General features: G+C 31.5%; 2 protein-coding genes across 4 annotated transcripts in view; both read left to right on the forward strand.

The window, feature by feature from the left end:
* The window catches only part of LOC123692640 (elongation of very long chain fatty acids protein 7-like), a 49088-nt gene extending 38745 nt beyond the window's left edge, over window positions 1–10343 (forward strand). For both annotated transcript variants that reach the window (XM_045637405.1, XM_045637404.1), the window contains 4 exons: window positions 959–1121; window positions 1695–1831; window positions 7934–7998; window positions 8999–10343. In XM_045637405.1, coding sequence (XP_045493361.1) covers window positions 959–1121; window positions 1695–1831; window positions 7934–7998; window positions 8999–9248 — 615 coding nt within the window. In that variant the 3' untranslated portion in view covers window positions 9249–10343. The remainder of the gene's footprint in view (window positions 1–958; window positions 1122–1694; window positions 1832–7933; window positions 7999–8998) is intronic.
* Window positions 10344–12057: 1714 nt separating this feature from the next.
* The window catches only part of LOC123692570, an 83789-nt gene continuing 77804 nt past the window's right edge, over window positions 12058–18042 (forward strand). For both annotated transcript variants that reach the window (XM_045637327.1, XM_045637328.1), the window contains exon 1: window positions 12058–12334. The gene's annotated coding sequence lies outside the window, so the exon portion shown is untranslated. The remainder of the gene's footprint in view (window positions 12335–18042) is intronic.

The following is an 18042-nucleotide window of genomic DNA, read 5'->3' on the forward strand; positions in this document are numbered from 1 at the left end:
GTTTTTTGATTACAAGTCTATCTATTTGAACGTCTCGGAACCAAATCAACTAAAATGCAACGTAAAATCATAAATTGAAAGAGCATTATTCTCATTTATCTAATAAGCTGAGAGAGACAAATAAAGTTATATTTTATTTATTTAAACTTAAGTCCTTAACACACATCATCAATCAGACCTAAAAACAACAAATTCAATTAAACAGTAATCATTGCATTAAAATATCGGCATCATTAATGACTATATCTGGTAGCGAGAAATTTCACCGACCCCAACCTTTGAGTCGATTTTTCAATGAACTTGTATGTAACAGTGAAAGCGGTTATAGCAATTGTGTTTGCGTCATCGCAATGCCGTTGAGAGTGAAAATGGACCTTGGACGATAGTGATTATTATCATAGATTTTTTATCGGATTGCCTCATTTTATTGGAATTTAATACAGTGAATGCGGTTTTACGTAAAGTGCGCTAAGAGACGAATTTGGTGGCTTTTGGTTTGGTGGTTTTTAAGAGAAGTTAGAAGAAAGAGTTGACAATTGTAAAAAGTTGATATTTGTGCTAGATATCTTAGTGTATGTGTGTATTTTTAAACCTACCTAAGGTCCATAAATAAGTCCGAACTTTCTTAATAAGTAGCACCAAAAATACTCTCTAGGGAGTTAGAATGACCAACCTGATGTTGATATGTTGGTTTAAGTCACAAAATATAATATCAACGAATAACCTTTCCTAAACTAAAAGCGCGGTCTATGGTCATAGTCTTGGTTAGCTAGTAATAAATTATAGCTGCATATTCGGGGCATAAAGATAGAAAGTATTATGTTTTACGTATTATGATAACACAACTCTATCTTAAAATTCGATTGAGAACATATTAAATCTCTAGTGAATAGGTATGGGTGATATGTAAAAGCTCAATGTAACTTTTCTATTTAAAATTAAATTTTCTTTGTTGCAGATGCTCCACTTATGTTGGGTGTACTACTTCTCAAAATTATCGGAATTTGCCGACACGATATTCTTCGTTTTGAGAAAAAAGAAGAGTCAGATCACCTGGTTACATCTATACCACCACTCTTTGACGCCTTTTGAAGCCTGGCTACTGGTCAAATTTATTGCTGGTGAGTTTTCATATGTTCAGATTTTATCAGGCGTAATGTAAGTCTTTTGACATTATCGTATTACAACAAGACCTCCGCGTCGTGTATTACAAGCAATTACAAGTTTACATACTTCTGTAGTGTTCATTAATATTTGATGTAATGTTGTTTCAAAATAAAACTAACGAGACTATAAGTTTAAAGACCTGGTACTCTGAAAGCTTAGATACTTCATATGAGATAGGAAGTGCATACTATTATATATTCAAGAAACGACTACCCTCTACATCGTAAACTATTCAACGTTAAAAAGTGTTAATGCTATTGCATTAAGTATATTTATGGGCTATGTGGCCTGAATTAAATGAATTTTATTTATTTATTTCTTATTTATTTATATGCACAGTAATGTAGAACATTGTAAATTCCCTAAATTATTATTTAAATCTAAATTATTCACTGTTTAAATTTTATATGACATACGTTTTTCATAAATATAATTTTGCACTATTACGTATTAAAATGTTTAGTCTCAATAATGTTCAAATCTCGTCTTATAAAACGCTGAGTCAATAGTTTCATTACCATTTCTAGGTGGTCATGGAACTTTCTCGAACATCGTCAACAATTTGGTACATGTAATAATGTATGGGTATTACATGGTAGCAGCTATGGGACCACAGTACCAGAAGTATTTGTGGTGGAAGAAACATCTTACTACTATGCAACTTGTGAGTAAAAGTTTTTTTTTAATTTCTAGTACAAAGGAGACTTTTTGGAGTGGTCTCGGACAGAGATTTATTTATTTATTTATTTGTACAAGGTACCTTACAGCTAATCATACATTAATAAATGACATGAGATGACTTGACAAAGTATTTTATTGAATGCCGTTTTGCCCCGGCACCGTCCGAGTCATTTATTGCTGTTTTTCGAAATGTTATCACTAATTAAAACCTTTCGTAGACCTTTCGTACCACACAAAAAAATAATTAGCCCAATTGGCCAATAGCGATTCCTCAGTAATGCGCTTACTAACATTAATTTTTATAAAGCTGCTAAATTGTATATTCAATAACATTGCAATGAACGAGTTAAAAATAAATAGAAAGTTTATAATTTCATATTTCTCTTTAAATTATATTCAGTTCGATTATAGTTTTGATTTGCCAAAGATAAACATTACAAATATCTTGGGCACAAATAAATAAGTGCAATTAGGAAATATTTGTTAATATTTTGATCGATCGATCTAGTTTCGTTTCGTTTCTAGTGTTCACAAAATTAGTTTTATCACAATAATAGATATAAATCAGAACAATTATTATTACGAAACTGCTTTAATGTAGCCAATATTGTATTGTATATAAACAAGGTCATTTACCTTTGATCATAAATAAGGCTTAAAATGTGAATTGCACAAGTTTGCATTCATTTCAAAGTCTGTAATAACTATTACCTACACGTAGAGCTATTAGTAATAGACTGATCGATGTTGTTCTTTAATTGTTAAACTGTTTAAATTCGTAAATACTAAAACTATACTATAGTTTAGATAAGACTAAGTATTTGTTTATTTTTTAAGTGGTAGAAAAAGTGTTTATACCGTATCATCTATAATTATTTACTTATATTATAAAGCTGAAGAGTTTGTTTTTTTGTTTGTTTGAACGTGCTCATCTCAGGAATTACTCGTCCGACTTGAAAATTTTTTTCAGTGTTAGCTCATTTATCGAGGAAGGCTATAGGCTATATATATCGCTAAGGCTATAGACTTTATAGCGTGGAGCCACGCGGGTGAAACCGCGGGGCGCAGCTAGTGTTAAATGATTTCAGAAAACCTAAAATATTTAAAAAATTGAGCCATGGCCAGCCAGGTTAGAATGTTGTTCTTAAGAAAGTTTTCCACTATATCCGTTTGGAATTCGACATACACGAATAAGGGTCGTTGGCACCGCGCCTAGATTCCGTGAGACGGGATCTGCGCTTGCGCAAGTCGCTAGGATATACGAACGGCGTAGTTGCACTGTGTTTATATTAATTTCCACTTGGAAATTTGAAGGTACCGTTTATAACTTAACTATCGTACAATTTATTGTATGCATTAAAAATAAACTGCCAAATAGTTATTGAAAGAGTGATCGTAGGGCAGGGTTGTAGCGGTGTCTTCCGCTTGGTCTCAGTATTATCTTGCTAAGATATTATATAGTAAAGAATTGGTTTATAGATTTTCTTAAGTTTTTCGTTAAAAAAAATTTATTAGGTGTATAGTTTATCAACATTTATTAATTCTTTAACGATTGGGCGTTTTTCCATTACCCGGCCCGGCACCGGCACCGGCGCCGGCGCCATCGCCGTGACGTTGCCGGGGAAGCAAAAATGTATGAAAATGTATGGCTCGCTTTTTCACTTACCGGCGCCGTCGCCGTCGCCGGGGTAGCAAGCTTCCCACATGTGCCGGCCCGGCAAAATTGTATATTTATATGAATTATCATATCAGTACTGTACCACTCACCGGGCGTAAACCGGCATCGACACCGGCGCAATGGAAAAACGAAGTCCCGGTGCCGGTACCGGTCCCCGACCATGCCGTTGCCGTGCCGGAGCCGGGCCGGGTAATGGAAAAACGCCCATTGGCATGCGTTTGAAACAAATGTAAGCGATAAATTAGCTTAATTGCTTCATGTAATATTGAAGATGTAATATTATGGAACTAATCATGAAAGCACGGATAAGAAATATTTAATTATATAGTATTAAAAAGCGACATTTAAAAACGCCAGTATATAATTAGGTCAGTGTAATTGTGACAGAATGAGATATAATAATTAAGATTTAAATCAATTAAGTAAAGATACTTAATTGATTTAAATCTTGATATACATTTAATTATGATAAAAGCATACGACTTTTATATATTGAACTAATTACTATAAAAAATTGAATAAAATATATTATCTCATGTTACGTTTAATTATGATTGCACCACGAATCTTTTCGTGATTAATCACGCGATTTTTTTAAAACGAACTACAAATCGTTTCAAAGCTTTTACAAGATTTTACAAGTCATGTTGTAGAGGTATATTCGTGTAACATTTAACCTTTCAAACGTCCATAGATAAGAAATAAAAGACTTTTTAACGGATTTTAAACGCTACTTATTTAATATTCGCGTAAAATAAAACACAAAAAACTCTATCGATTACCTTTCCCACTCGATGCTTCAGTAGTATTTTAAATTTATGGTTTACATGTTATCTTGTAATATAATAAAGCTGAAGAGTTTGTTTGTTTGAACGTGCTAATCTCAGGAACCACAAGTCTGATTTCATCACGCTAAGACCAACAGGAGTGGAGCACTGCGGGTAAAACCGCAGGGCACAACTAGTATGCAATTATATCATTGCATTTATATAGTCCAAAGTTCAGCCTAGACATATAACTCCCGTAAACTAGGTCTTTAACAGCAATCGCGTGAGTGAAACAAATGAAAAATGAAAATATAATATATCGCGCGGACGCACTTCTTACTTAACATACAACCTTGCTGATCATTGTGAATTAATGAAATTTATCGCGTGCTCATAATCGTTATATGCAATTATTTAAACAATTGTAAAGGAAATGAATGTCCGTGAATTTTTTTTTCTTAGGTTCAGAGGAAAGACTTAATCGATAATATAATATAGCACCAATTAAAAATTACTTAATTTGTAGTATTGCGTACAAAGTGATATTATGATAAATAGGATTAGATGCGCCCTAGAACTAAATAGTTAACCGTAAAAAAGGGTTTCAGTCTAGAAGCGTGTAGTGTATAGTTGAATGGTTAACCTAGAATTGAATGGTTAATTTTTTTTTATTGCCAATAAGATAACAATTTATAATTACTTAATCAAATTATGAATACAATAATTTTGAGATAGGATATAGTTTATTATTTTGAAATATTAAGATTGTTTTCAACACGTATAAATGTTACATACGATAGAATTCTTTACGATAAAACAAGGTGATTTTAATTGCATCAATAGTTTCACATTTGAAACTTTGTTACATTAAGATGACATTTCACATAAATCTACAAAAAGCGAACAATGGAAAATGTTTGGCTAATAAACACTTTTTCTGTGAGTGTTAAATATAGAAATTTTCTCAGACAATTTACACAATTGTAAGGTTAAATGGTTTAATGCATGGGATTAGAAGTAGATCAACAAAATTACAGTAGAAAAAGGGGGAGGTCCACTGTATATTTCTACTCATTTGCAGTAGGCTCTACCTTTGCAAGAGTAAGATTATTTCAAGTTAGTACCGAAATTTGGTTTTCATTGGACCCTGGATTTCGGACAAAATATTTTAACCGAATAAATAAATAGAATATGGAAAAGTTAAAAAAACTACTTAGTCAAATTACTTAATCAACAAAAAGTCGATGCCTAAAATAAGTAAATGGTTCAACATTAAGAGCAAGAATTACTGTAAATATTAGGTTCTATTTCCGCATTTTCTTGTCAAGAAGCATTTTTTGGTGCATTTATTTTACAGAGATTATTTAATTTCTCCTTTTAAATAGACTAATTGGTAAATAATTAAGATATCAATTGATTAGTACATTTGAGCGGAATCAAATAAAAGAGTTTAAACGGACCGTGCAATGATTTCGACACAAGCGCACCGGAACGCTGTATCCTTTCTCTATTGGCTAAAGAACCTTCTGGCTTCGACTAGGAACTAGCGGATATTTTACTCACTTGGTATTTAATAAAATACTTTAGTACTATTCAGTATTTGGTGCGAAAACTTGAATTAAACAAAATTGCTAGACTTAGAGTATCACAAAAATCAAATAGTGTCAATTGTATTTGAGCTTTGCTAAGTTCTTGGATTTGATATTTTAGGATAATGAAAGAGTATATTAAATTTGAATGTAACTATAAATTAAAAACATCGTTTAAGAAAATATTTTTTTTTACCTCAGCACGGGCTGCTACGACTTGTAGGTATTGTGACATTGCAAAAGGAAAATAATATATTATGGATACATTTAAAGGTTCTAAATTAATTAGTCAAAGACCATAGATAAATAATAATGTAAGTAGGATATATTTTCATCGATGTTCAATAGAGACCGACACCGATGTTCAGTAATAATGCAGATTCATCTGTCAGATACAGACGCCGTGTATTCGCAGACGAAAGTGTGAGAGGAGAAAGTATAACTTAGTATACGTAAATAGACCTAAGCGTACAAACAAAATCAGAATACTAGACATTTATTACACAAAATGTAATACAAAGTATGATTAATAACGCGAAAGTTTTGAGGTTAATAATGTTTATTTTTTTTAACTTCACGCAAATTACTTGACGTACCTACGTAGACGCAAAAATTTCACGGAGTTTAAATTTTGCCTAACATATGATATTCTTATTTTCTAAGCCTTATATATTTTGGCTAACACATAAAATACGTATTATCTAAGCCTGGTCTATATTACGTCAAGTAATTTCTTAAAATATGTGTTTTTGTCGTTTCCGATTCAGTAAGTTTTTGTTGTAAATCGCTTGAGAAATAGAAAATCCAATAAAATGATACTGATGATTGGAATGTAGGCCACTAAGGGCTTTCAAACCTTCATGCACTGGTCAATTAAATGCAATTTCACCAACGTTACCGGTTTTACAGACTTAACTAGTAGATAACGCTAATTCATATTCATTGAAAATTACCTATTTATACTAAATTTGAATAGACGTTTTAACTCTCAAAATCACGTCCAAATTTTTATAATAAAATAAATAAAAGGTTATTTATTTCTCACAGGTTAAGATAAAGTCTACTAGTTTGAAAAATGTGAGAGAGTGTAAGATATTGTTTATCTGTGAGTAATAGTAATACAGTTAGTAATAAGATGACTGATGAAGAGTAAATAAATAAATGAAAAATATACATAGACCAACATAGAACCTCATTCTTTTTAAATTCGATTTAGGACTGGTTTTTCAATCCTTAGTTAAAACTTATTCATCGAATAACAACACAGAACAGTAAGAACATAATAACAACCATTTTAAAAATGTGTCTTAAAACTAAACTTGCCCACTTTTTGACAGTTTTTAGGTGATCTCTGTATATTATTGTGTAATACTTTATTGGACGGATAAGATTTAACCAAGGATTGAAAAATCGGCCCTAAATAGATTATTCGTAATTAATTTTGAGTTAATAGGTATCTATTGCTAAATGTCACAATTCTACATACCTATAAGAGTGTGTATAATTGTATAGCGTATGTATATTTATATTTTACGATTAATCAATTCTCGATAATATCAATACATTAACGCAATGTTGTGCTTTTAAGCCTATCGTTGCACAAGTTTATATACGACTATGTACTACCAGGACTTATTGTACCAATCGTTTCGTTAAGGCCAGTGAGTTGCATTTAGATGCACTAGGCCTTTCGCAAGATGCACCGTAACTAACTGGCTATCTGATAATTTTAAATTTTAAATTAGTATTTTATGTAATTTCTCAATAAGGTTCTTTTTTAAAAGTTTTAACCAAGGATTGAAAAATCGGCCCTTAAAATATAATTTTAGTTGTAGTATAAAATGCAGTAGGTAATAAATATTAAAAAAATATACAAATAAGAGGTACATAATAATTTTATGTGGTAGGTAATAGTATGCATTATATACTTCAATTTAGGTATGTTTACGAATAGCAATGTATAGGTAATCGAGAAATCTAGGCAACTCTACATTTTAAAAATACATTGTCTATAATATGCTTTATTAATGTTATTTTTTTTTTAATTTCAGATCCAGTTCTTCATGGTGCTATTCCATTCAATAAGTGCATTAGTATACGACTGCGGATATCCGAAGTAAGTACCTATAGAGACGATATAGAGTGTAAGTAACGTTTTAGAGTTCGGTTTAAATTATTATTATAGACCAATGAAAAAATCCATCCTAAAATATGTGTGTTATTTTCATTTTATTTATTGATAGAAGAACAGATTTATAAATATTAAATATACAAAAAGCACACAATCATTAAATAAATTAAAAAAAATGTCTTATATACGTTATTGAGAAGTAAAAGCAGTTTGAAGAACTTCAAAAAGCTTACATTTTGTTCATGAATCGTTTTATTAAACTAATTGTACATTAGAAAGTGCCAAATCACATGTTCAACTAAATTGGGAAAGTATATAGATCTTATCTTGTGTTTGCTAGAATTTAGGAAATCTTTGAAACAGATTTTATATTACTTAATTGTTGTTACGGTTGTAAACAAAAGTGTGCTCCTCTTGCTTGAATAATTTGATGTTATCTTTACATGTTTTACACTAAATAAATTACGTGTAATTTTGGCACTATTAAAATACTTTAAATGTACTAAAATGGACAACTTAATTATTAATAATTAGAATTTGTTTTCAGCGTGTAATAAGGGAAATTATATTCAAACGTAAATAAAATTCATTTCAGTGGAATAATAAAATTTATTTCAAATAGTTCTTAGTAGTGAAGAGAAATCGTAGTACCTAAATTATGAAATTTCTTGAATATCAGAATCAAATTCTTACAGGTAAAAATACGTATTTGCTGAACAGATATAAGATAAAGTTTACTCCCCAATAATATTTATAATTTACAAATTATATTTATACTTTATAGGAATAGGTTCCTTGTACTTCAATTTCCACTTTTCATTTATGATCGATTTTTATCTCAATTGATTAGTATGAATGATGAATTTATTTAGACATCTATACAAGATAAATGAATTATATTTAAGGTACTTACATAATAATGGTAGCCTATACAGTCTAAGCAACCATTTCTCTGCAGTTACTAACCATCATATTTTGCCTACAGGATCATCGCATCAGGTTTAATACTACATTCGTCGATTTTCATAGTTCTATTCATGAACTTCTACACGCACGCCTACAAGCCAGACAAACCAAAGCCAAAAGTTGACGCTTGCAACAACAACACTAACGGTTACATACCACACGGTCACACGAACGGTCACGTGGTCAACGGTTCTGCAAATGGTCACATTGAGACGAAGGAAAACAGGAACGGCTTCGTCAACGGACACGCCAAGGAGAAAGTACAATAGAATGTGATATCAATTTATATAAGACTTATAATTTAAGTATAAAGTGCAAATGGGCTTCCGTGCTGTTTTGTAAATACATATATGCTATGAGCAAGTCTCAGTGAAACAAACTTCTTACTTTTATTGAATCAATAAAAGGTAACCAGTTGTTTATTCGTCCAATTATTTGAATGTGCTCGATTCTTTTCGATGTCCTCGCTCAATTCCATTTTCGATGTAAAATAAATGTAAATAAGAAAACGGTTGTATATTTGCTACTATTAAGCTCTACTATATTTGCTCAATCTAAATATGTTTTTTTATTCTTGGACATTTCTTTAAATTCGTATTAACTACCTCACTACCGTCCTCTTCGATTATTCCGTCCTCTGTAATATAGAACGTGTATATTTTGTAAAATAATTATTTAAGAGCGTAGTTTAACTGAATTTTCGATTAAGAAAATGTCGTTCGACGGAACTGTGCTTTACCTGTATCATATAGGGGTTTTATTAAATAATGGTACTTAATATTGATTAATCACAACGCTTTAGATAGAAGCTCTGCTTTAAATACTTTATTTAATATGTAGTTTTATTGGATATTGAAAAGTTCTAAGATTGGTAATCGAGAGGTTGCAAATATACGTATATTATTATAAGGTGTGATTTCATAATATCATGATTTCCGAAGTTTTTGGCGAATTAAAATTTCTTTAACTAAGTCTAAGTATAGTTATATTCATTCAACTTTCAAGTCTTCCATGTACATTGTACAGTTTGAATAATTATTAATTTCATTTTTATTGTACAGTAAATGTATGATATTAAATAAATATTATAATTATTTAAATAAATGTGTAATAGTTACCCAATTCCTAGGAATCTCAATTAAATTGTATTGGTCGTAGAAAAACGTTTATTAGTATAATCTGTACCTTTATTTCGGGTTAATGGAATCAGAAAGGGGAAAATATCAGTCAGTTGAGGAGATTTTACATTATTTATAAATGTATAATTTAAGATTATTGTAAAATATACAAGTATTAATATAATGTAAGTGGTACTACCATTAGTGATGTATACTTTTTATATACAATAAAATATTTACTCTATATTTTGTCTATTCATTATTATATTACCCCTCACAAAGCCTTTATAAGCGAAAGTTGATAATACATAATTGACAAAGCTTAACAGAAACTCAAAATATAACTATGGAAATTTAAAACAAAAATTATAATTATTAAACTCTACATTGATATCTATAAACAAGTAAAACGCCATCTATTGAACTATCTGAGAACTAAGGTTGTAGAGAAGGTGGTTGTTGCAGGTAGCAGATAGAGCCTTCGCAAAAACCGCACAAAGCGCAAGATGTCATTATAACTAACAGTTTAGATTACTTATGTAGAGCCTCTCCGAGAAATTAATAAAAAAGACGATATTCTTGTTAGTTAATAATCGTTTGCTCTACCCTCCTTATTATAAAAACGACGCGTGTTTATAGAGTGTTACAATATTATGTTTATTATGTACAAAACAAGTGATAACTGCGTTAAAAACAACCGACTTCAAACTTGCACTTGCAAAATTTACAAATACCTACAGACAAAAATGCTCATAAAATAAAAACTACTGGGCCTATCCGAATAAAATTTTTATGGGACCAATTCGACACCATCCCGCATCGAACAAAAAAAGAATCACGTAAATCGGTTCAGAAACCTCGGAGTAATCGGTGTACATACATAAAAAAAAAAAAAATATACCGGCCGAATTGATAACCTCCTCCTTTTTTTTGAAGTCGGTTAAAAAGAAAAATGAACAACTTCGAAAAGTTTCTAATTCAATGCTTAGTAAATTTTAATTTCTTTTCAATAAAAAAATTCTAATTGGTGAATTTATAAAATATATTCCAAAAAATCTCGAATTTGAAATTACTAATTGACACGTCCACGTTTCAAATGTACCGTTGAACCCATTACTGCAAACCTTCATTAGCCTTAATATAACGGAGCGAAATGTCAATAAACCTGACATTCGGACGTTTTTTCTACCCTAACTCATTTGTTAGCCCTAAAATCATGGCCCTACATTTTGTAACGTGACAAACCATTTATCTGGAAACCCCGATTGTAACTCTACTAGGAGCTCTTGGATTCGCAAAAAATGGATACAACAATGGAGTTATGGGTCAAACAGAACTGGTTATTTGAAACCCCGCTTTGAAAAGGGTAGACTCGGAGCAAATATTTCTATCCCCGTTTGAACATATTTGAAGAAATGAGACAGCGTTACTTGTTTCTTCGCCACATTTTGACGAATGTTTAGATAAAATAAATGTTTGTTTTGAATAAATTAATTGGGTTTATTGTTATTAGACGTTCGTTTTTTTTTAACTAAGCTTTATAAATTATCAATACATTTTAATTTTCGTTTTTGTCAATTTGGTAGAGTCGTTATGTAAATAAGTGGTAAATCAGACATTTATGTTTCGTTTCTTCGAACAAAAATCCGGACATTATTGTAGGTACCACCCTCTAAAAAATGAGGGTCATTATTAAACTTATAAACAGAATTGACGTCTTCTTGCAAAAGATAGAGTCATCACCTAATCCCATCATATTTATTACTGTTTTAGGGAATCATATTTACAAATATCACATCTGTCAAATAACATTCGTTCCATAGAGTAAAACGGAACGTTCCCCGATCTACATCATAGAGTATACACAATAAGGTCTACGCTCTCTGCGCCGGCCGGGCTATAGGTACCCCTCGGCCGGGGAGACCGGGGTGAGCGGGTAACACAATTCAGTTGGCCGAATGCGCGCGCTTTGGGCGTATGTGTCTCGCGTCGCGTTTAATTGGTCATCTCACACTAAATACAACAATATAACCCAACATTTCACTTACAAATCACTAAAACAACAATTAAATAACAGTGTTTGTGTCGAATGAAGTGCTTTATGTTATAACATGTGAAAAAACTTGATAAAACCAGTGCTAATGACAAGAAGCTTTATACAGCGTCATAGTATCTTGAAACGATATGAAACAACATTTTGTACTGCGATAAATCCATTGAACTGGCTCGTTTTATCGGTAATATGCAATTAGATTGTGGAATAATAGTGTTAATATATTCACGGTGAATGTAAAATATATTTTAAAGTGGGTGTCCTGTATAGCATGCTAATCAGAGTTTCTTGAAACCTTACACAAAAAGTCTGCACTAGACTACTGCAGTGCGATTTGGGTTGCAAATTTTTGACTCTGCCATTCAATTGATGAAATTTAATGAATTGTTGATTATTTTAAGGTTCTCTAAGAGGCTTATATCTATTAGCGATCACTGTTATGAAATTTTACACTAGATGTTTGTTTATATTTAGATAGAGGTGATAATTTCAAGTTTACAAGAATTGTAGAGTTACTTACATAATATTGGTGAATATTTACCATTGTTCCCCAGTCCGTAAAATAAAATATTCATTGTATGGTACACTCGTGATACCCGTTACACCCTGCGATTTAAATTTTAGTATTATGAGTTAGGAATTAATTATACTATAATTATGCAGTCGAAGTTTATGACTACACATTGACTACATGTCTATTTCGTAATATTTTAATGTTTCTTTAGATCATCGATTTTGGAAAATTTTCTTTAATCTTGATAATAGGTAAGTGCTGGCTGACCGTACAATTTCATTTATTAATACTTACTTATTTAGGATAAATAAGGCGTTAGAAAAATAAGCTCTCCTTGTAGCGTTTCTCAAACAAATTCAACGAACAGTGTAATTTTGTGTAATTTAATAAACGCACATACAAATAAAATCATATCTTATAGCATTTTATTTAATTCTATATTTCGAAACATTTTTAGCAAATATTGTCATGTTCAGATATTGTTTATTTCTACAAGTAAATTCAACGAATGAATGCATACCCTGATTCATTCATAACACAAAACATTCAACTTAACAACATATTTATTTGAATACAATCATTTCTCGCGCAAACAAAAGCGCTATCGGTTCACACGTTTTTGTCGAAACCTTATAAGAACTAGGATTCATAAATACATTGAAAATCTATCCGTTACATTAATATGAAACGGCATTTATATTTTTGATAAACTTTTTATCTCCATTTTCGTTAAAGCTCTCTCAATAAAGACACGATGATACAACGCTAAAGAAATATTTTTTGAATACTTACTCAAATTCAAACATTTATTTATTTAATTAGACTTCTTCTAGAAGAAATTTTCTATCGTCAAAACATATTTTAACATTTACCACCGATACTTAGAAAAGCATAAAGCACACAAGATTCAATCAATATTTTAATTTCAACCGTAATCAATTACTTCGAAAGCATTAGAATCCATTATTATTTCATTAAACTTTATATATAGTAACGAGTCTTTTACGAAGACATTTTAACAGCTCCAAAGCTTCGAACTGCGTAATTTACCCATCAATAATTCTAATTAATTATTACCAGGTCGACGTTAAACTTCTTAATAGCTTTGCAACTCAACCGGTCAAGAACAATTCTATTCTTCGATTCCTGCATACCATTTCTTTCCATTTCTTACATTCTTTGGGAGTATTGGATCGTGGTGGAAGAAAAAGTAATCTACAGTACTGAATACCATTTTCCCGTTTCATTTTGACAATAAAACCGTCTGTAATGAAGTATACAGTTGCGGGAACAATGCGGTGACCTTGACATGTAGAAATAATGTGTATTTCTTATTTACACTATAACTGATTCAGTCGATACAAAGTGAGACAACCTTTTAACAACATGGTATTATGTTAAGAATTTTGCTGTGGTAAAACTGCAATTTTACAAATACTCAAATCCTTTGTTTCAATTCGAACAAGAAGCGAAATAAATTCACGAACATATGTTCATGAAACATCGATTCCATTGCTTTTTCGGCTCTCCAATTACATTCTCATAGCTAAAAAATGGACAGAGGTTTTTGACTAGCCATTACGTATAAGCATTAGATAAATGACTATTGGCAGTAAAATAGATTATACGATTCGTCTCGCAGTACAAACTACTCTATGTGAAATGGACTCTCCCGTGGCTAGTGTTATGGATATTGAAGGTATAAATTATGGGGATACGAGAATGGGTGAATATCTAACGAAGGTTGCGGTACACTATAATATTGTAATACTATTAACATCGCTTGATGTATGATTTATGTCAAGAAAACAGAATCGAGTAGGTACATTAAGAAGACGGAAAAGGTTTCTGAGATATTCTGCTTAAACCTATTTTGATTAGGTTAATTAGGTATCTGTAAAGCATAGAAAATAATGAGTATAGACAACATTATAATATTAAAATTTAAAAGTTCAGAAACCACCTTAAATAACAACAATTTCCAGAAAATAAGTTTCGTGTACTAAAATTATTTTCGAGTAAATATTGAAACGTTAGTATGCCATAAAACACGGTGATATGAAAATATAAAACCGTAACGAATAAGTGAAACAGAACTATAAAAAGAAATTAGTCAAACCAGTTTCAATAAAAATAATGCTGTCAGAAAAAGTACTGCGCTAGCAGACGTCTGGCCAAAAGAAATAAAAGCATTGTGGAACCAACAAAATAAGAAAAGAAACTATTCAGTCTTGATTCTACGTCTTATTTCTTTCGCTCCGGAAGTTATCAACAATTCGACCGGTTTGGCTCCACCGTAGCTGTAAGCTGAGGATACTTGAATCCATGTGTAAACTAATATAATTATTTATACGTTATTAATCCACACGCAAGAACTTTCATGGGCGACTTCTTAATAGTTTGCTACGAATTTATATTTAAACAAACTCCTATGTGACAATATTGAGTCTGCCTAAGTAATAAAAACTCTACGGGGACTCGTACATTAATAATACAGTCTGGCTTTGGTAGAAGTCGTGCGTTTATTGATTTGACACTTGTGGTTTGAAGTCGGTATATTATCTTACCTCAGTCACAGGTGTGTGACTACTTGGATTACATTTACATTATGTTTATACTGTGAACCTATTCTCTTCAATCGCTGTTTAATATCACGGGAAGAGTTAATGTACTTTGTTTTATTTAAACCTCTTTTGAATAAATATTTCATCGTGTCATATAACTTTTAATAATAATTACTGAATGATTATTTATTTTATGCTACCGTAAAAAATTAGTTGGTAATTATACATCTTCACTGTTACTGCCATTATCAAATCGTTTCTATTTTCGTGATAACCCCTCAAAATGCTAAACGGGCGCTCAAGCGAAAAAGCGGGACCGCGGCTGGTTGCCATGTCACTTGTGACTGACAGCTGTCAGTTGGGTTTGACATTTTATCCTTTACGCAAAAGACAACAATATTGCCCTTACAATAAGAGTTATAATTCTTGGAAATTGTACAATATTTATTTATCTGCACGTGTGAGTTCGGAGCCCGATGCGACTGTAATATTGTGCGATCAATTTGTCGAAAAATAGATGTCACTGGGGGAAAAACTTACGTTTTCATGGGTTTCTGGGTACATTAGGTTCTTATGTAATAAAGCTCCCTTTTTCGTCATTGTGCAAAGTAAAAAGTTCGTTGCTTTTTCTACGAAGAACAATTCAGGCTACACTAAAATTTCCGAGAAGTATCTAATAAAAAACATTTTTAAGTACAAGTATCGAATACAAAATGCCACCTCTGTGTACCTATAATGTTAATTTTGTACAGGTTTAATTAACATATTTGCATATAAAATATTGAACTTACATATATTTGAAGAACTCTAATCTAATTCCTTATTGCATTAAGCAACATTCTCACAACTCCCGCCAACTTGTAAAACAGTTCATATTATAACGATGGAATCTACATTAATTAGAAGTTCGACATACATCGAACTTATTATTTCATCGGTTAACTAGAGTTTCGTCGAAATCGATACAGCGACGTTTTAGAAACCCGATACAAGGGACTGAGCCGGGATCAATGCAATCAACGTACCGGGTGTTGGACTTTATTAATTGAAATAAGTTTGTTAAGTTGACTTAACGCTCGTTTTAAATTTTATTATTTGATACATTTCAAATAAATACGCCTAACTGTTCGGAATTTTGCTTTTGACAAACGTTAAAGCTCGTTTTAATTATAACTTCGAATAAAACCACAGATCTCTATGAATAAAACTCAAAAGAAAAAGGCAATAGTGTTGAATTAGTTTAGACCTGATTATAAAATGCTACGGATATTTCGAGTTATCGCGAACTATTTAGATAAGTAATAGGTATTATTGGACCGAAATAAAATCTGCATATGAATTCAGAAATTCCGTCTCAAATATAACAATTAACTTGAAAAAAAAAAACAACTCAATTTCTCTCTGTACGTCTGGTTGTCTGGAAGAAATCGCTGCATAGCGATAAGACCGCCAATTGTTCGAATGTATTCCTAGGTTAAGTTTTATTGTAACTTTCAATAGCAAGCAATAAATAATAAATAAATAACAATAACAAAACAAAGCCATTTTTCATTTCATAATAGAGCTCTCAATTCTATAAAATAAAGAAGTTATAGTGAGCATAATTATTTAACGTATTTATTGAGTTGTTGAGAGATAAAAGAAAACGAAAGAGGTTTCGTTTACCTTCGCTTAAATCTTTACAAATGTTATTAGTTAACTGAGATAGGGATTACATTTCCATCCAGTTTCCACTCCAATACACGGTTACACGAGCTCGCCCGAATTTCAATCCAACATTAGGTACCTTAGTTTAATATTACTGAGTCTCATATCAATTTTCGAGAAACTATCAAAATCAACATGCTTTATTTATAGTATGTGTGTGGGAGAAACGTGTTCAATACATTAATTAAAATCAAATCAAATGTGTTTTCGAATTCATGAAGACTCCGCTCTGTGAAATACTTAAATATTTTCAACGATAAGTTTCGAAACCATATGATTTCGACTGTAGGTTATAATTTTGGAAGTGGGTGATTAAATATCGCTCACATAAATCAGAATTAAATATAGAAATCTATTTTCACACACCTTGATTACATCGAACATCGAACTTAAATATGTGTACATACATTTTTAGTTCGTGCATAACGATTTTATTGAATACTAGCTTACCGCCCGCGGCTTCGTCCGCTTCGTCTAAAACCTAATAAATTATGTACTAAAACCACTCTTGAATCACTCTATCTATTAAAAAAAAACGCATCACAATCCGTTGCGTAGTTTTAAAGATTTAAGCATACAAAGGGACAGAGAAAGCGACTTTGTTTTAGTACTATCTATGTATTGATGCTTTCAAAAGGTGAGACATAATATTATTATTCCTCGTCCCGTCCGATTAGGGCCCTTCTGGCCTCCTCCACTCAAGCGACAGCTCAAGCCGAGGTTCGTGGTCCCCGTCAAGGGGGGACGCCCTTGTGCATGTCGCTACCAGGGTGAACCTTCAGTTCACCCCCGCGTCCGCGTTAAAATGTAGAAGCCCTTCTGGCTAACATTGAGAAACACCATACAAAAAAAAAAAAAAAAAAAAAAAAAAATATTATTCCTCGTAAATATTATTTAAGCTATTTTCATTTAGTATCCTATGGAAATAAGTATCAATCGCTTCATATTACCTATGTATTTTAATACACAATTCGTTAATGTGTTACTATCGTGGTGAAAATGAACTGTATAATACGGATAAATATTAATCAAAAATTTTATGAGTTAGACTTGGATGCGGATTGATGTTAAGTATTTGTAAAAACTAAATAACATCATATCAAATAT

This window comes from Colias croceus, chromosome 6 (assembly GCF_905220415.1).
Source record: "Colias croceus chromosome 6, ilColCroc2.1".
Lineage (NCBI taxonomy): Eukaryota > Metazoa > Arthropoda > Insecta > Lepidoptera > Pieridae > Colias > Colias croceus.